The 20,088-nt window shown below is 44.3% G+C and overlaps 1 protein-coding gene across 1 annotated transcript; it reads left to right on the forward strand.

The window, feature by feature from the left end:
• Positions 1–14,994: 14,994 nt before the first annotated feature.
• HEBP1 (heme binding protein 1) lies at positions 14,995–18,602 on the forward strand. Its single transcript, XM_042050774.1, has 4 exons — positions 14,995–15,156; positions 15,305–15,443; positions 16,904–17,084; positions 18,329–18,602. Exons 1-4 carry the CDS (start codon positions 15,079–15,081, stop codon positions 18,498–18,500), a joined length of 570 nt encoding a protein of 189 aa, XP_041906708.1. The 5' UTR covers positions 14,995–15,078; the 3' UTR covers positions 18,501–18,602.
• Positions 18,603–20,088: the final 1,486 nt, after the last annotated feature.

Here is a 20,088-nt window from a genome sequence, read left to right on the forward strand (position 1 = left end):
GATTCCCAGGCCCACACAGCGGCCATCTAACACTGCCACTTCTTCAAGTCATGATTTGTGTGAGAACTCACAAGGCAATGTCCTTTGTCACTGAATAAGAGGAAGGAGTATTGGCTAAATACATCAAAAGAGACTCCGCTTGGCTAATGAACACATCACATTTTCTCAGCATCTGCTGCTGCTCTTGCTCTCCCCTGTTTCAGGTGCTGTTTCTGCAAATAATGTACTTAGTTTTTCGTGTCCAGGTCTGTCCTGGAACTCCATAAATAGTAACAACAAATAAGGAGCAGAAGAGAGACACCAAGTGGTCTAGCTGGTGAAGTGAATTTTTTTTTTTTTCAGATACGAATGGGAAAGAGAATAGTTCTGATCCAAAATCTTTTGGTACCAGAGGGTTTTTTTCCACTGATGTCACAAGGCTTCAGAGAGAGACCTACCTGAGAACACAGCACTTGCGGGGGCAGTCCCAGGTGGCAAGCTCTGGAGAAACCATCACAGTTCTTGTTATTTTTTCCCTTCCAGGTCTTTCTGAATACAGAGGTTTTCTGTTCCATATGCCATTTCCTGTCCTCCAGGCTTTGATTTAAGAGCAGTGACAGCCCTGTATCTATGTAAATATTTACAGGATGGATCCTGGATCCTTTACAAGTCTCAGTTAGAAAAGCCTGTGACAGACAGGGCAAGAGCTGTCCAGCAGAGTGACTCCTTCTAAGAAAATGCTTCTGGTACCAATTAGAGCTGGGAGCAAAGGAATGGCAGAAAACAGCCAGAAGCAGGAGCTGGGACGTCTGGTGTCCTCATTTGTGATCTTCTAACATCTGGCACACACACATACAGTGCAAAAGCCCATAGTTTGCAATGCTTTTACATTCGTGGTACAGCATAACCCACTCTTAATTTCATGCCTCCCTGCAAAAATGGCTTGTTCCCCAAGCCCAAAATTCACTGGGAGACTAATGGATTGCAAGGACAAGTGATTTGTGGTTAAACTGATGCTTTTGAGGAACATATGACTAAGCAATATGTTCAGAGGATTTAATGATTTGCAAAGCATGAGAAATGAAGTTTTCCTTCTTTATGCTGTGAGTGTAAGCTGATTTGCATATAAATTGGACCTGTCAAGTGTTCTAGTATCAATCAAAAAGTCGCAAATAGATCATTAATTTATGTGAATGTCACTGTTCATTTTATTTATTTTTTTTCCAAAGCAGTTTGAAAAAGCCAGATGCCAAAAAATGAGATACTTGGGGTTAAACTTGGAATTCTGAGAGCTGTGTGTAGACAATGTGGTCATTTAGAAAAATGTTACAAGCCAAAAAGCATGAAAATACACAGCCATCGGCCCCTCATCAGTGTTAAGCCTGTGCCACCCGTTGCTTCTTGCCACCTGTCTGCCAGAGATTACAACCTTTTCCAGCCTGCTGGCACAGAAACCTCTGGTTGCTCCTTGACCCTGAAAGGAGACACATTAAACACTGCTATTTAAGGTCCTCTGGCTAGAGAAGGTCACTCATGCAGAGCTGCACAATGGAGTGATTGCATACACAGCTCTGCTGTAAGGTCAGAGGGGCAATCACCTCCTGACGAGCTGCTGGGGCAGGAGCTGTTCTCAGCTGTACCTTTTTCCAGGTGTCCAGAGGGAAGAAATAACCTGTGTCTTTGCATTCCTGTTAGTGGTAAGCTAATACTTTTACCTGTTTAATTCATCCCATCCTCTTATTTTGCATGGCTACATGACAAGGCCAGGAAAACCATCCTCTTTCCTCCTGTGCCTGGCTGAGTCCTTCCGTGACAGAGCTGTCACACAGGAGTAGACATTGCAATAAATAGGAAATGCTTGTTCAAACAACAAAATAAATACAACCAAGCAGTGAAGGATAACAGTAAGAAACAATAAAAGCAATTAAACTCAGGAAATTGATAATAACATTTCTAGCAGGTGGAAAACAGCGGGGACACTTCAGGAAGTTTTAAGTAGTGCAGATGACCATGGAGTTTCTAATGAACCCATGCAGTAAAATCAACACCAGTTCATCCCAGCATGAGAAAAGGCCAAAAGGTGGTCAGAGCTGTACAAAAGTTTCAGCTGTGCAGCACCTGAGGTTGTGGGATGTGCCCACATGCTGCCATCACAGGGGCTGGCATGGGGTGTGTTAGTTGAGGGAGTTCCTGCAGAGGGCTGCCCCAGCCAAACTCCTGATGGGTCTGTCTCCAGTCTCAATGTTGCTCTGCCAGTGCTGGGCACTCTGGCTGAGAGCCCAGAGGGAAGTGCCCAGTGGTGTATGAACTGGAGCAATAAAGAGAAGGAGAGTGTAGATAAGAAGGGGATATGTTATACAAGAGGGAAGGCAGCATCTGCTGCAAAATCCCACAAACTGCCCAGCAGCAAGCATACATCTTAATGTGCCACTGGGAATTGCCCTCTTCCCTCTGAGCAGTTTGGTCTACCAGCACCGGGTCGATGCATGCTGTGAAGTGCCATCAGGTTTGCTCAGCCAGTGTCTCTGTGTCATGCCCCTGTGGAGGGCTTCTTGCTCGGAACATTCACGCTGGTGTCCCCATCTCACACTGACCATCAGCAGTTCGCTTCCTCTTAGCAGGGAGATGCAAAGGCATAACAGGACTGTGTTTGCCACATGCTGAATGGGGAACAGCTGGAGGCAGATGATTGTTTGGGTTATTTGCCTGTTGCCTGGACATTTTGTTTGCTTGTTAGAGCCCTGAAAAAATAAGTTTCCAGTTCCTCTGGAGGCTAGTCTGTGTTAAGCCTGTATATTGTGCACTGATTTTTAAAACTGGTGTTTTATAACTTTGCAAATGAGTGTCCTGCTGTTTCAGTGGCAAGGCTCCATAAGTAAGGCAGTTTTCTCAGAAATTTCCCTGCCACAAAGCCAGTGGGACTGGGGGAGCAGAAGCAGCCAAAACCACATGCTTCTGATGTCAGAGAAGCAGATATCCCTGAGTCTGGTTCAGTGGAACTTCTCCTTGACTGGATTTAAGTGGCTGACTAAATAATGATGCTGATGTTTATGGACTGTGCTTAAGAGCCACTCAACTTCCCTCACAATCAGCTCCTCAACTGGTTTACACCAGCATCACTCCGTTGTGATCACAATACCGCATTTGTAACTGCTCCATCTGTTATCACTTGCACATATCCTCTGGTTCCTTACTTCTGGGTGTTTGCTTTTATTCTGAGTGGCTGAACAGTCCTTCACCCTGTGAGAAAAGCATCTTTTTCCCATTGTATAGTGCAGCATCTTGGCTGTGGAAAACTGAGTTAAGTAAAAATAGGCTGGTCAGGAAACAGAGAGGGTGTTCTTGCCAGTTGATACTGGAGAAGTAATATCAAGAAGAATGCAGATTTGGCCAAGGCAGTCACAAGTAGTGCCATGGGTCTAGTCATGAGCTGATGTGTGCAGCAATTCTGCAGCTTCGGGCTGTGTCGGCTGCACATCCTCTCAAATCACAGCAAAATATCAGTTCGACATGGACATGGGACCAGAATCAGGGGTTCACCCCCTGCTTCACAGAATTAATCCCTTTAACGCCTTGCATTTGTTTTGAAATCTCTTTATTAAGTACTGACCAGACCAAAGCCTGTTTGCTTTGGCAAGTGCAGACCTGGGGGAGGGGGTCAAAGGAAAAAAACAACAACACTGCAGCCGATTCATCCCTCCTTGTTTATTCCACTAGAAATAGATTTGGCAGAGTGCATCAGGAATGAACTAATCAGCAGGGAATTAATTGGCGTGTTAGTAAAAAGGCAGGAAGAACGCGGTGAACAAATTCATGACTGGATGGCTGGAGGGTTCAAGCAGTCAGAGAGGAGCACTGCATAGTGGAAACTGTGACTAGTACGGGAAGTCATACAGCTGTGCCAGAGAGCCAGCAGTTGAGAGCTGCCCAAAAGAACCGGGGGCAAAGATAGCACGGGTGTTCTTGGAGACAGAGCTGGTTTTGAGAAGGGCTCCATCACCCAGGCTTTCCTTCCCATAAGGCTCCCATCTGTGGGGAGAGATGGCTAGTTTGCAGGAGTGGGAGGGAGGGGTAAGAGAGGTACAGCTGGAGGAGGCTCCACGGAAAGACTGTGGAAATGTGGAAAGCAGGGAAATGAAGAGAGACACGTCACTCGTTGCAAGCTGAAATGCAGAGGGGGTAGTAAGGGAAGAAAGGAGCAGGGAGGCAGAGATTTGGAAGCTTCATCACAGAAGAACTGGCCTCAAGAGCAAAGGTAATGCTTGTATACAATTCTCTGCCTTCTTTGCCAGGAATGTTTTGTTTCTTCCTTTGGAGGAAACATATCCATATACCTCAGAAAGAGGTTGTTGTGTTGAGGGACCCTAAAGGCACCTGTGGGAAGAGCCAGGAGAGGAGGGAATATGTGCAGACTGACATGGACGTGGAGGTTGGAGGATTGCTACCTACATTTCCAGGGAACAGGGGTGTGCAGAGTGAGAGAAGTAGGGAGAAAGAAAGAGAAAGCAAATCTACTTAGAGTCAGGCAGACCGTCAGACAGACAGACATGGAGAGTGCAAGGTTTGTGAGTGCCTATGTAAAGCGAGAGAGGGAACTTCGTAAGAGCAAGGACCAAGCACTAAATGAGAGAGAGCTGAACATAAGACATATCCTGAAAAAGCAGGCACACCTGGAGAAGAGGCAGAAGGTGAATATTACCTCCTCAAAACCAACAGTACTTTAGTAATGTTATGAATTGCAGCAGATATCTTGCAGTAGATGTATGCTTTGCACCTGGATGGCATTTTTTCTCCTTTATCACCAGTATGGCTGCCTGCTGGCAACAGCATCACCCTAGCTGTCTGTCATCGCGGCTGTCAGTCAGATCTCCTTGTTTGACAGGGTGGTCAGGCTCTTCCAGGGATTCAGATGCTCTTCACTTTCACACAACATCCGGGTAGAAAATGAGCAGTGTAACTCTTAGTTATATGAAAAAGCACTATTTAACTCAAATTTGTTACCAAACTTGAGAAATTCAGGATATTGTTATTCTTAGATATCATTATTCCAACCCCAAACTGACTGTGTCTCTGTGTGTGTGTGTGTGTGTGTACCAACATACAGCATTATACCCACACACATAAATTGAAGAATATTCCATTACAATGGATTTATAACAAAGACTTTTGAAACAGGTGATATTTTAGCTATACCACTGTGGCTGGGTTAATATTGTAGGATCTAATTTTTAAAATTATTTTTGGCCTTTTTCACGATCTTTCCACCATTACATAATTCTACAAGCATATGCTAATGTTTCCTTTTTTTTTTTTTTTTTTTTGCTTGGAGAGCTAACAAATGCCATCCGCTTTGCAAGTAGAGCTTGCAAATACTTTGATTGTTCTGGACTCAGAGGCTTGGCAGCTTTCTCCTCTAAAAGCTCAGAGACCTTTCGAGATCCCAGGCTGGGAGTCTCACAGAACTGGCATTAGAAATTGTATGCAGCTACAATATGCTTTTTTTTTTTTAATACGAATCTGTTTGGTTTATATAACATAAACCTTCTTGAACCTAATACATGAACCAGAACATTTTAGTTGGATGTGGGTAAGTAATATAACCTTAAAATATTGCAATGGAAATAAAAGAGATAGAAGGAAAAAGAGATAGAGGAATTTCAACAGTCTGCAAAAATTGTTTTATTATCTATTGAGATCCTTTACAAAATAGAGAATCTTAAACATACTTTGATGTTTAAATATCCATTATCATTGGAGTGAGAGCTACACTTTATGTATTTATGATTTCTCTGAGATCAAACTCCCTGATTCACTTAAAAGTATATTTTATTTCTCTACAAACAACCCAATATCTAGAATCACTTTTCAGCTTCAGTCTGAAAGTAGCTCAAAAGGAACTTGAAAAAGTTATGAGAGGAGAACAGACCTTAAATGAAAAGCATGAATGTCATTTACTTGCAGTTCAATGTTCAAATGCAGAAAAAAATTCCTTCATTTTAGGTATCACTACAGTGATTGATAGCTCTAATCAACAACATCCTCTTCTCAAAGCAAGCATGGGTTTGAGCTAACACACCGGGATGCTCATGCACTCAGGAGAGGGCATGTGTTTAGAGCAGTCAGAAGCACAGGGGAAGGTTTCAAGCCCTCTTGATGTACAAGGGGCAGGCAAGCTCTGCATCGTAAAGCAACAACTCACATGTCTGCAATAGGATGAGTCTGTTCTCTTCAGGCTTCAGGGGAGAGAGGGCTCTCTGTAATGAAGCTGTGTTTGGTACCAGAAGCAGGTAACCTGGGCAAATCCCCCAGATCCTGGAAGGCAGCACAAGCCACAAGCAGTAGCGAACAGTCATCATGCTTGACCTCAGTTGTCAAAGTCTGGGGCAAATACCAAGGGAATCTCAGTGCTCTGTTGTGATTGCCCACTACATTGTAAGGAGGGATGAGCACTGGAAATGGAGCAACAAGAAACCAAAGGGGTTAATGGGAGAGGAACAGTGATGGGAGTTCAAATCCTGGCAGTACTCCTTTGCTTTGGGGCAAGGATTCTGGCTTGGATGGCACAACTGCGGATCCCAGCAGGGTTTTGCTCAGGGTATTAAGCTAGCTGAGCTCTTTTATAATGCTGAAGTGAGGAATCAAAAGGTTAAAAGATGAAAAAAGTATTGTGTAATAATGAGACAAATATGTTGGTCTTCACTGCCTGCAGATGAAGGGACTGTCCAGTGAATCACTGAGCCTACCCTGCTCCAAGGGCAGAATGTGATGTAATTTTCTGACAGCACTGCATATTATTGCAATTAATAGTAACAATGACAAAGCTAGTATGTTGCTATTGTTATTCTCTGTATTCAGAAAAGGGTTTCCATCCACAGATGTGAGAGAGTTCTCCCTGCTTGTCCATCTGTGTTCTACCCTGATAGTACTTTCCAGTGCACCTCTGCAAAAGAGCAGAAGACATATTTGAATCGGCTGGGGATCTGATTCCTGTTACAGATGACCCTGCAGACTTTTCCAGCTAGGAACTTTGTTAGTGAATATCCATTTTCTGTCTACAATTCCACTTAAGAGAAGGAAGATTGCTCATTTTCTGTGTGTCTGAGGTATGAGAATCTACTTCAAAGATGATTATAACCTGATGTTTACTGTGATAATAAATTACAGTAGACCCTCAGGAATGCAGGGAGCAAAGCTACAAAGAAACTGGTCTGTGAGGGGCCCTGCAAATAGAGCATGTGGGTATTGTGATTCATTTGGACACCTGACGTTTTAAAAAGTTTGAACTCAAGTATGGTGGATTTTCAGTATCAGATGTAGGTGGAATTTATTAGCACCCTTCTTTTAACAAATACAGAAAGATCAAAGTATCCCAGCTGTGGGCTATTGAAACAAGTGGGAGGTGAAAAGAGTAAGGAATGGACAATCTCTTCAGGAAGTTTTCCAATTAGCTTGGAAGCCACATTGTCCCCTTGATGTTGGCAGCATTTTCAAATCATTTGCAATTAGACACATTGGTGTCTGGTAAGTCCTTTCCCATCAGGGAAGATTAAAAAGGCATGTGCAGGGCATAGTCATTCAAAGAAAGCGAAAAAAAGCTGTAAAGGCTGGAGCATTCATCTGGAAGAGATGAGAGGTGGAGAAGGTGTGGTATCAATGCAAATAGTTTCAAGAAGGCCCATGAAGACCTTTTCATTATGAGCCTTGGTGATATCGTCAGACCTTCTTAAAGATCTTTATTTTGGCAGCTCTGGGTTAGGGGGAAGAAAAGGTGTATGCATGTGTGAGATAGGAAGAAGGTAATATATTTTTCCTTTAAATGAATACTCCAATTAGATGAAGAATACTAAACACAAATTACATCCTGACAGGTGGAAAGTAATATTTTTAAAGTACCATGACATTTTCCATTAGTATGGCTATATTCATACTGCTGCTTTAAATAGTGGAAAAATAAATGCAGTTTCAATTAAAATGCACTAGTGATCAAATGTAAGAAAGGCACAAAGTGAAAAGAATTATTTATTTACTGCTTTATCTACTACAGCTTCTGGTAGGTTTTGAGGTGACTGAATTCTTCCCAGATGGTTAGGAGATGAAGGCTATATTACATTCAAAAAGAAATTTAATGTCCTCATATTTTGCAGTAAGATCTCAGGCTTTTGATGCATGTACCTGAATAGGAGAATAATTTGGATTTTCTGGATGTGCCTGCTTCTCACATGAGCCCCTCCATCACTGTGACTACAGATGACCAAAATCATCACTAAGCCCCATGAACTTGGCAATGCATTTTTTGTTTTTGCTATGTGCAATATGTGCATTATGGATATTTTCAGCCAATTTCTAGCAGAACAGCTGTTCATGACATTTTTTAAAAAAAAATTTCAAATACCAGATTCAACACAGAGGGACTAATTTATTAGGACAGAATAACAAATTAGCATGAGTAAGCTGTGGTGAGACTGATCTATCCTCTTGCGTTTAGAGATGGTACTTGCCCAGGAGGGCTTGCAGGTTAGGGCTGACTTCCTTGGCTTGGGAATGATGATCAACTTGAAAGAAAACAAGGAGTGAGGTAAGTGTTCCCATCAGTTCATATACCTGTCTTGTAGACTCTGCAGCTTTGCTCTGGAGGAACTGACCCCGTGACACCAGGGCAAGGTGGAGATAGTACATGGGGGTGGGGTTGCCTTTGAGGCTCCATCACTGGGCAGCATCTAAGATATTGCCACTGGTTAGTGGATCAGATCAAAAAGAACATTTTTTTTATTCTGGCCACGATGAGAAACTTGATAAATATGAGACACTTGATAAATTCTTTAATTTTTGTTTACCCTGTTTCTCCCAAATACAAAGTAGGGATGCAGCAATTTTCATACCTCATAGTACCTCCTCCTGACACTGCTAGAACAATTATAGCTATAATGTGCTATCCCAACATGGCTACACATGAAACAAAGCTACTTCCCCAGCTGCTGCCAGTTGATGAAGCACCTCAGTACCCCTCTGTTGCTTGAAATGGAAGTAAAGTTCATACCTGTAAAAAAGAAAAGTCCTTGTGCTTCTGTAAAACCTAGACTGAGCAACTTCAACAACATTTTAAATAAAAACATCACCAAAGAGAAATTTGGTGTTGTGGTGACAGATGGGAAGTGGAGAAATAGAAGAAAAAAAGAAATAAAGCACTTAGCAAGACTTTTTGTCTCCACAGAGACAGGGGGAAGTCAAGATCCTACAACAGCCATCATGGTGACTCTTCCTCTTCTCCTCCTCTTCATCCTTTTGCCCTGCAGTAAATCTCAGGAGGACTTTCTGGACCAGCATCAGAAATGGAACTACAGAGAAGGCGGTAGGAGGTCACAGTGGTGGTTCAGCATGGGAGGCATTCAGTAACTTGTAGCTGCAGATTCACTTACTTTGCCCTTGGAGTGAGATAGACAGTGCTCATTCATGACTGCTCTTTCTTGATTCCTGGGTAGCTGCTGAGACTTCTGGAGAAAAAAATGGTTTTAGAAATGATCAGCTGGGGTATCCAGTGACAGCAGAAAACGTGGGCACCCAAGGCCAAGAATTACACCATGCGGGACAGTTATCTACTTTTTAATTTAGATCCTCCATGTGTTTAATATTTGGCATTTCATTGCAACTGAGTTGTGATGGGGAATGGAATCAAACTCAGAGCATTGGATCATATTTTCTTGTTCTGACACATTTGTTTTCCTCTCTTCCATGGACATCCTGCTAACCTAGCTGACAAGGTCAACATAGAAGGTGTTAACAGCATTACTCAAACTCTTGAGAAATGGGGAAACAACATCTTCTGGCAAATGAAGCACACCCTGCTGAACAACCCAAATGCTCTCCTGCCTGAGTTCTCCAGGTAATTCCTCTCATCTGGAGGTGGGATTCAGTCCTCTCCTGGGTGTCCTCCTGGGTGTCCATGATTCATCTTCTTAAAGATTAATTTTCATATTTCTCAGCTGAGGGGAAATAAAACACACTGTCTCAGTACCTGTTGTGCTACCAACTCTGATTAGTAAACTGAATACTCTGCTAACTAATTATTGTGAAACATTCTCAACTGCCATCACTATATTACAAGAATCTTCCTAAAGAAAATGCCCTTGGCAGCTCACACTCGTGAGAGCAGGCTGGAAAAAGTGAATTGTGCTACAAATCCACACATGGGCTTGGCCACAGGTCAGGGAAAAGAAGCTGATTTGGTCTGTCATGGATTTTTTTTATTTCAGTCTCTAACACCTAGACTGAGAAAGCTATTCATTAGTTCATGTCATCATATTCCCCCTTTGCATTGCAGGAAATATTAACTGTTGAGCAAACTCACAAAATTTACTTCAATCTCCTATTTCCAGAAAGAGAGTAGGAAAGGCAGTGAAAGAAAGCAAGGAGAGGGGAATACTGGGAATGACTAGAAACCTAATTATCACTTAAATCAGAATTGTTCATAAAGCAAGTAAAGTGGCTGTCTTCCATAACTCATTGTTCTCTTTAGGAACAAGAAAAAAAAATGTTTGCAAATGCTACACATTGAACCAACTGAAGAGGAAAAGCTAGAAGAATAAAAAAGGCACTAGTCATGTGGTCACATAGTATCTGTACAGATCAGGGGTTCAGGAGGCTATACTTGACAGATTATACATTGGCTTTTGGCATCAAGTAGATTTCTCCCTGGCTGTATGGTAGCTGTTGTTACCAGCACAGAATTCATCACAACTTTCACACTGACAGTGCTGAAATTCACTGGTGCCTCAGATTTTCAGGGGTGATATTCAGTCTTGTATTTGGAGAGTTCTAACTTTAGTCCGGGAAGATGTAATGAGACTATCCAGCCATATATCCTGTACTGGGCTTTGAATAATGAGTTTGCTGGCAAGGACACAGACTGGTTCATTAGAAATGTTGAGAACTAACAGTACTCCGTGGCAATTGCTGGCCTAGTGTCCATGTGTACTCCTAGTTAATTAATACTAATTAAAATAAGGTGTTGGAAAGACCACGTTGCTCATGCTGGTCCCGAACCTTGTGGTTTCCAGGGTTCAGATGGGGCACCTCAGATAAATTCCCATCACTGACAGGGCACAGTAACTTTGAAGCATCTTTTAATGGTTGCTTGCAACTCTTTCATCATCAAGCGCCCTTACCCACCAAGAAACAAAGGTCATGGTAAGTTACTTTGCATGCTCATAAACACTCCCTAATCAAGTTATTCTTCTATATCACTCTCTTTGTAGTCTCCGCCCTGTCTCTGCAGCTATGGACAATCTTGTGAGGGAAGTCCAGTCGATAAGGAAAAGGCTGGAAGAACTGAACGAACGTCTCAATGTCATCAGCAAAACTGTCCTTCCCCTTCGACTGAATGCTCTGCAGAGCCAGAGGCGTGGAAATACTCAGCTGCGGAGACTCCCGGTGCACAGGAGAAGGTTGTATGCTCGCAGGAGACCTCAGAGCACCTAAATCTCTATCAGAAAAAAAAGAGAAATCTTTATTTTTTTTCATCTGCTTAAGCCTTACTCAATGGGACATTGCTAGAGACAAAAAAGTAAAGCACACACACAAGTCAGCTTTGCTAAGGAGACCAGAAATTCTGCGTTTTGTTGCTGCCTTCCAAACCTAGGTCAGTAGATGAAACCTGACCCTGTTCTTTAATGATGGCTGTTTGGTGTCCCAAGTGAAAAAAAGTTGACAAGCTCAGTCTACTTGAGCGTGAATACCTTTAGTCTATACAGGCATTCCTTCTGCTTACCAGAGGAAGCTCTTTCTATAAAGATCAGGTGAATTTCTCTCTCTGCCCTATTTGTAAAGCACTCCATCTGAAACAGCTGGGGAATTTGAACTTCAAGAGTGCTGAACAACTGATGAATGCAGAAAGATGGATTAGTGCTTGGCACTTCCAGCTGGGCAGGGAGAGGGAGAGGAAGTTATGTTTCAAAATATAGCCTTAACCTCTTGCCCATGTTCACATGTTCAGAGGGTGGGTAGGGATGGATAACCTTGGTCTGTACATCATGCTTCGACGCTGAAGATATATCAGTTGCTAGGGGCCAAATCTTAACATCCACCTTCTGCAAGGAGTGTTTTTCTAGATACCTGGAACTGTGCACTCAGAATGGTGTTATTCACTAGATATGTTCAGAAATTCCAGCACTCTGAAACACACTGAACTGATTTTTGCCAAGACCCATGGATTTTTTTTTTCAAAGCTATTTAGATACCTAATGGCAAAGATAGGTGTCTGGAAGGATTTTCCAAAATAGCTCAAGAGACTCTTCAGTCCCCAAAATCACAGATAACAACTCAGCTGGTGTCTAATTCAGAGTTATTTTCTCCACATGCCTGCACTGACCTCCAGACATTTCCCAATATCCTTTAGCACAATTAAGATCTGTAGAAAATTAACAAACACGCACTCCAAAGACTTTGGTCCCTCAGGGATTACCCAGAATACCCTGCCTTCACCTTGTCTTTGCCTATGTCTTCCTGACAATGAAGCTGGTGATAAAAAAGAGTGCATAAATCAAATTATGCACTGAACAGAGGATAGAGTGGGCTTGCCCTTCAGGTCTCTAAAGATAAATCCAATACAAAGATTTCCATTCAGCATTGCAGTCAACTGTGTATATGAAATGTGTTGAAACATAAGAAGGGGAGCCAGAGAGGAAAAGAAACAGGTTTTCTTTAAGGTCTGGATGAAGCAATTTATGAGAACACAAATAAAGAATGGATTATGTCTAAATGATTGTGGGGGTGTCTGGCATGACAGTTGTTTTGAAAACACTCTCCAGTTACAGTGAGGATGCAGACTAGCTATTTAAGGATTCCCAAAGCCTGAGTTTATGGAAAGAAATTCAGTGAGACTACAATAACCTCCAAAAGAAAAGGGGAAAAAACCTAGTTTCATATGAAATCTTTCAGAATGGACCAGAAGAATTAACACAGTAAGAATTTTAGCTGCAACCTGGGAGTTAGTTGTGTGGGGGAGGTATGAGGAGTGTATGAGACAATCTGATAAATATTTCCCGGATGTAAATTCTCTGCGTTCAGGTTTTCAGAAAATAACAAAACTCTAACTTGCTCTCTTTGGCTTTTGCTTGGGAATTTCAAACACTGCTTAGCTAGAGAAGGGAAAAATCAAGACTGTGAAAAGGCTGATAAAAGGATAGAGTTGTGCCTTTGTTGAAGTTGTCATCATAATTTCTCAGGAAATGTAGAGCATTTTGATCTCAGAATATATTTACATAAACTACAAGGAATAACAGAAGAGAAAGGCCCCCAACTTCTTGTTATTCTGCATTCAGAGTTTCTAGGCTGTGCTGTAGCAACAGCTGCATCCTTGCACAGATTGCTGATCCCTCCAAGGGATGCTTTGCTTGGGGCTGCAGGGACTGCTGGTTATTTTGGCCTATCTGGAGGAAGAGTACAACATAAATGTTAGCTTTCACAGTCATATTTTAGACACAAGCATTTTATCAGGCAACCTGAAGTTGTATAAATTGAGGACTACTTGAAACAGAAAGATGAGACTTCCCTAAGTCCCTCAAGTTACTGATGGTGGTGGGAGGCCAGACCAGATCATTGCAGACTCTTACTTTGTACCTAGATGTCTACCACCAGCTTCTGCCAGAGACAGAAGACAGGACAAGATGGACCCCCGTTTTAACCCAGTCCATGTATTCCTATGCTGCTTTGTTCAAGTTTGTAGTCTTGGCAAAACCTCCTCAGCACAATGGAGAAACTCACCATTTGCTTTAAAAGAGAACAGATAAGCTGCAGCATGCAACGTATATTACAATTCTGCAATTTCTTGCATAATGGTGAATAAACCAAGTAATATAAATGGTTAATAAATTACTAGTCTGTGACCTTGTCACCACTGATAGCAGCCCCTGTCATTCACTCTGTGAAAGCCCATGCCAGGCTCCAGCCCAGCTCCCTGACCTGAACACGGCCTGTTTGATCAGATGATAACAGCCATCTTAATTTCTTTGCCTTTGCACGGCCCTCTCTCTAGATGGAAAAGTTTTAGTGTCCTATTTCTTTTATAATTTTATTTTTTGCTGTTTAAGACTGTAGGAAGGTTATATGCCAGCCTACTTCTGCACTGTTCACTTTCTGTTTGAGGAGGCAGCAGTCCAGCTGAGCAACCACCTTGAGGTGTCTCATCTGCTGGGGAAGCTGGCCTGACTCATGGCACTGATCCTAGGGACTGGTATTTGATTTCTGCCTCTGCTGACCTCTTCTTAAAAGATCCTGGGTAAAGCACCTCCTCTAGCTGGCGCTTGTCCTTTGACATAGCTCATACAACAAAAAAACCCATTTGTTGTCACAAAGTGTCTAAGTCTTCTATGCACATAAATGTATCCAGCTACAGAAGCCATCTAAGCTCTCTGTTGCATTCATTTACATGTATTTCTGGGAAGGGATCTGGACGGAACTTTTAAACAGAGGTGACCAGTTGGGTGGACAGTGGAGGGAGATCAAATATCATCAGGGGCTTCTAAAATCGACCTCTCACCTAAAGCTTACAACATCCAGCAACACAGATCACTTCCTTAAAAAAACAACTATGTTCCCCTTTAGTTCTGTTTATTAAAAAAAAAACCCAAAAAACCCAAAAGACAAGAGGCTATGATTTTGCAGTTCCAGGAGCACGGTGCCCTTCCACGCTATGCATGACACACTTTGCCAGTACTTCCTTTTCCTGTATTTCATTCCTTTCATATTCCCTCTCATATTTCCTGTCTCCCAGAGATGAATACCACGTGTTCCCGCACTTCATGGCTCCTCACACTTCTCGGCGCCCTCCCTTACTTCACCCTCCGGGCTCGCCGCCCTCCGAGCTCGCCGCCCCCCGGCGCCGCGGTGCCGCCGCTCCCGGTGCCCTCGCACGGCCCCGGCCCCGCAGCACAGGCGGCCTCGGGCGCGCCCTGGGGGCGATGGCCGCGCTGCGGGCGGCGGGGCGGCCCCGGCCCCGGCCCTCCCACCTCCTCCAAGAGGGGCCGAGCCGAGCCAGGCGGGGCAGAGCCGAGCTGAGCAGGGCCGAGCCGAGCCGGGCAGAGCTGAGCTGAGCCGCGCGGCACCATGCTGGGCATGGTGAAGAACTCGCTGCTGAGCACGGTGGAGGCATGGCCCTACCGCCTGCTGAGCAAGGGCGAGAAGGTCTGTGTGTGTCGGGGCGGGCGGCCGGCGCTGTTCCCCGGGCGGTTCTGCCAGCGGGGCCGGCTGAGGCGCTGCGAGGGAAAGCGGGTATCACCCCCGAGCAGCGCCTTCCTCCTGGCAGCGCCTCCATCCCCATCTCCTTCCCCAGGATCAGGTCAGCTACGAGGAAAGGGCGTGCGAGGGCGGGATGTTCGCCGCGGTGGAGCTGGTGGGGAAGCCGTTCGACGAAGCCTCGAAGGAAGGGGCAGTCAAGCTCCTGAAGTACGTCGGAGGAAGCAACGACAAGGGTGAGAGATGCTGCCTGCCCCGCGGGGCTTGTGGTTGAGGCTTGGTGAAAGCAGGATGGATGGAGGCAATGGCACTGCAGGCCCGCCTGGCTTGTGGCTCCCGTCACTGGGGGTCTTTGATGGGGATAGCCCCTCACTGGGAAAAGTAAACTTGCCATAGGTTAAGTCGTGCCCAGCCAACTCATGCTATGAGTCTGCTTATAACCCATCTCTGTTTCAGGGTGAAATCTCAAAAATTATTTGTTTAAACAGGAATGAGTTACCTTGCAGCTGGGATAACATGAGGACAGGCAGACAGTATCTATCACAGCTCCCTGGGTGAGCAGTAGCTGATGAAATCCAGGGTATCTGGGACACTTCAGTTCTATGATGTGCCCTTGTGAGCAGTGAAATAACAGTTACGACCTTGATATTTTATCTGGCTATTTTTATTCATGAAAGAGTAATGAACAATGAGCTTCCTTTTTAATAGCATTTTGTAATGTTTTATGGCAGTGCTTCCAGGTGATTGCTTCTGATTCTTGTTTTACTAAAGTGTGCGCATTTTAACCATTCATAGCAGAAGACCACAGAGTAGCTCTGAGACATATACATGTTCTTGGCACACCTTTCTCCAGCCTCTAGTAGAGGGACTAGCGTAGTCTCCATGGGAGTAGGAGGTGGATGCAGTGGGAAATGGCATTTGCAGCAACATGTTTTGGAAAGGTGATTGCTGTTGCTGTAGTAGAAAGGGTGCCTTCTACATAACATGTGACGCAAACACTGGTATGACATCAAAGAGAGATAAGTGAGAAAGATGGCTTGATCTCAACTGTTTTTGTGGCTGCCTGATCCTGAGGTTTACTCCTGCAAGAAGAGTGAAGAAAAATGGTCTTCAGTGCCATGTGGTACTTCTTGGTGGTAATGAGTGGGAAAAAAGCATGCTGTTCCTGGAGTGTGGACAGCATGGACAGTCCTGCTGAAAGCCATAACAGCACTAGGTTTTGGGGCACTGGAAATTGTAGAATGTCTGGAAGCATTTGGAAGGGTTTAAGAGAAAGCTCCTGTCCCCCAGCATTGGCTGTGGACTCATGGCTAAGTGCAGATAGTATTAATTTAAATGCTGATGTCCTTTATATATGCTGCTGGGCTGTCCTGGAGCTACACACCCTGCTGTCTTACAGCTGATTTGTCAGAAGATCAAAGTGTCTCAGAGAACCACAAAAGCAGCACCATTAATAAAAAGCATTCCAGAGGTCACTTGGGACACTTATTTCCCAGGGTCCTGGTGTGGAGAGAGAGCTTGGCCCAAGCAGAAGCCTGATGATGGCTGTTCCACTTCCCCAGAGGAGCCCACTCCTGACAAGGAGCTCATATGAGGAGTTTTCCAAAACTGAAATTAGCTTCTGTGAATTCCCTGTTAATTTTGTGAGTTCCTGAGAACCTAGACTTCTTTAGTAATGTCTGTGTGTCTGTTTCAGGGGTTGGAATGGGCATGACTGCTCCTGTCTCCATCACTGCTTTTCCTGCTGAAGATGGCTCCTTTCAGCAGAAGGTGAAAGTCTCTCTGCGGATCCCGAGCCAGTTTCAAGCCAACCCACCTTGTCCTACCGATGAAAGCATTAAGATTGAAGAAAGAGAGGGGATGACCATTTATTCCACGTAAGGAATGCGTCCTGGGATGTCCAGTCCCAAGTGCTGAGGTCTTTAGGGTGCTTTGAAGAGCAGTGTTTGTTTTACCAGGTGGCTTGCTGGACAAGAGGTGCATGTGGTAGAAGGAGATGGAGGGGTATGTCTAGACTGAAGACAGGCATTTTATGTCATTTCTTACCCTTGATCATGCTGCACTGATTTGGAATATGGATTTTTTTTTCCACTGGGTAAACAAGTGTGGAGGCTAGCCTCGAAAGATGCCATTTCTATTGTATGAATCTATTGTTTTTCCCACTTTCTGGGCTGCAGATTGTTTGTAGTCATTAAGAATGTTCTTTGGTGTGGTTCACATCAAACTGTCAGCTGAAGCCTCATTCAGATGGACTCATACCAGACCCCACCATGGAAACAAGCAGCCATTGCATTGCTTCAAATCACCTTTGAATGTTTTTGGCTGTTGACTGACAGCCTGGACTCAAACTAGCATCACAACAGCAATAAGCTCTTCACCTTGTCTTTACCCCTTGGAGGTTCCCCTGCCTACTTTCTTGAACTGTTCTGGCTGACTCTTAACTAGCTTCTTTCTTGCCTCCGGCTGCTGCTTGGCCTTTGCTCTGGGCATGGGCCACTTCTGCAGTATCAGCCTGTTTTGTCTGAAATGTCAGCCCTGAGGGAGGGTGGTGAGGTGCAGGCTGATGTGGAAACAGTTCCTGTTGGTGGGAGGTCGACATAAACCAGACCCATTTCAGCCCACCCCTTTTAAACAGCATCATGTTCTGTAATTGCCAATTGTCTGTTCCTACCTCCCCTTTTTCTTGGGCTAGCTAGAGTTTGGCTTTCCTTCGTGATCTGGCTTCCAGCAGATGGTTGGTCACACCACAGTGAACATGGTTGTTGACAGCATTAGTGAGGACTATGGGCTGGGCTGATTTGGAGATAACCTTGTGTTTTAGAAAGTTGTTTCTCTGATACGGTGTTGATTCACAGGGCAGGGCCATTCTGCTGGCTGACATACATGGGGCTGTTTGGGGGGATCCCTTTGGCTGTGTCACCCTTGGCTGTGTCACCCATGAGACTTCATCTGTCACAGATGAAGTGTGCTGGTTCACAATGAACAGTGCATGCATGAGTGCGTGTTGGCAGGACCTGGATCGAAATACATGTCTAAATATACTGTGGCTATCTATTGTTCTCTCTCTCTTCCTTTCTGTGCTTTGCCGGGACTGTGAAACACCTCTCTGGTTTCTTTGCAGGCAGTTTGGTGGCTATGCCAAAGAGGCAGATTACGTGAGCTATGCTGCCAAGCTGAAGGCTGCTCTGGGGAGTGATGCTGCATACCGCAAGGATTTCTACTTGTGTAATGGTTATGACCCTCCTATGAAGCCTTACGGACGCCGCAATGAGGTCTGGTTTGTGAAGGAGTGAACATCTGGCTCCCCGTGGTACTGCCTTGCACTGATAACCTCCCCACACTATGTCCCTGTCCTCTTTAAAATAAACTAATAATTCAGCAGAGGCGAAAAGCTATCACTGCCTTTCTCCATGCCTATGGCTTAGTCTTTTATGGGCCATAAAAGTCATTTTAGAAGAACACTTGCTGACCCCCCTGACAGTCCTGCTCCTTCGTTCCAGACCAGGTCCTCAGCCACATAGACTCTCTTGATCTCACCGTGGTTTGTTTTTATCTCCTTTGTGCTTCCAGAGTTCAGTGCTGAGAAAGCCAAAAGTACTTAATTGACTGGTGCCTGGCAGGAGTCACGTCCAAGTGGAGGCAGACTATTAGTCTCACCTGAGCCGGACAGGGAAACATGACAAAAGTGCATAGAGAGACTTTTTTATCTCCTTCAGTTTGCTGCAGCTGTAAAATGCTGCTTTTATCTTTGCCATTCCACAAACAGTCTAAAGGGACAAGGGCATTGCTGCCAACACAGCATAGTGAAAATAAGTATCCTTTACATTAATTCAGAGCCTGCAGAAGATCAGCGCTTCTGTCATCTGAGAAATGTCATTTAGAGAAAGGTCCAGGTTCTGTTTGCAGCTTTCTTCTGTTTGAGGAGAGATGTTTTGGCATGTTCTATGTCTTGATCTCAGCTAGCAGCTGGACAATGGGACCTGGAGACCTCAAGATCATTTCCTCACCTTCCTATTACTTTTGTGTAACATTTCTTTAAAACTAGCCTATACAAGGGCCAAAGCAGAAATATGTGTGGTTATCTAATTGAATTAGAGAAATGCAAGGCTGGGAAGAAGGCAGATGCTTATTACTTGTGATCTGAGGGTGCATTTGAAGAATGGTGAACATATAGTGAAACTACCATGGGTGCCAACCTAAAAAACTTCTTAAGAGGTGTCAGTTTTTGAAGGGCTACTCAGACCACCTGTTTTCTTTAGAGGAGGAAAAGGAAAACATGGGTGTTCTGGGAAACAGGGACTTGGGTCAAATATTGAGTAGCCTTTCAAAAACTTCAAATACAGTAGCAAGTGTGGGTCATGTTTCAGGAAGAGTGGCAATGTTGAAATATGTCAGGCATCAAACCAGCATTTTGGCTGGCTCTGCCAGGGAGACAGCAGAATGCCTGCAGGGGGAACGATCACACACCATGCTACTGTGGGTGCCTGTATACTTGGGTACTTGCACTAAAAGAGGTGTGGTCCTCTGGTGGTGAAGTGCCCCAGTCCTTCAGGTGCTTTCCAAAAGCCATTTTCCCCTGGAGCTGAAAGAGACGTTTGTCAGATGGCATCTTGGCTTCTGGCTGGTCAAGCTGTTGCACGTGCGCCTGCTTTCTGAGAACAAAGCTCAGCAGTAAAAGCAGAAAACCTGAGGTTTTGATGCACTTTCCTTTTCTGTCTTGCTGAGCCATGTAAGAGCTTTGCTGTGGACTTCAGGAGAGTTTCAGTCCCTGTGTGCAAGAGCAGCTAGTTCAGGATGGGTAAAAAGAGCAGATATCATTTAATTAAGCAACAAACAAACAACAACAACAACAAGGGAAAGCTATTGGCTGTGGTTAGTGAC

Source organism: Corvus kubaryi, unplaced genomic scaffold (genome assembly GCF_017639235.1).
Source record: "Corvus kubaryi isolate FWS band 111438036 unplaced genomic scaffold, C.kubaryi_AGA036_p1.0 74, whole genome shotgun sequence".
NCBI lineage: Eukaryota > Metazoa > Chordata > Aves > Passeriformes > Corvidae > Corvus > Corvus kubaryi.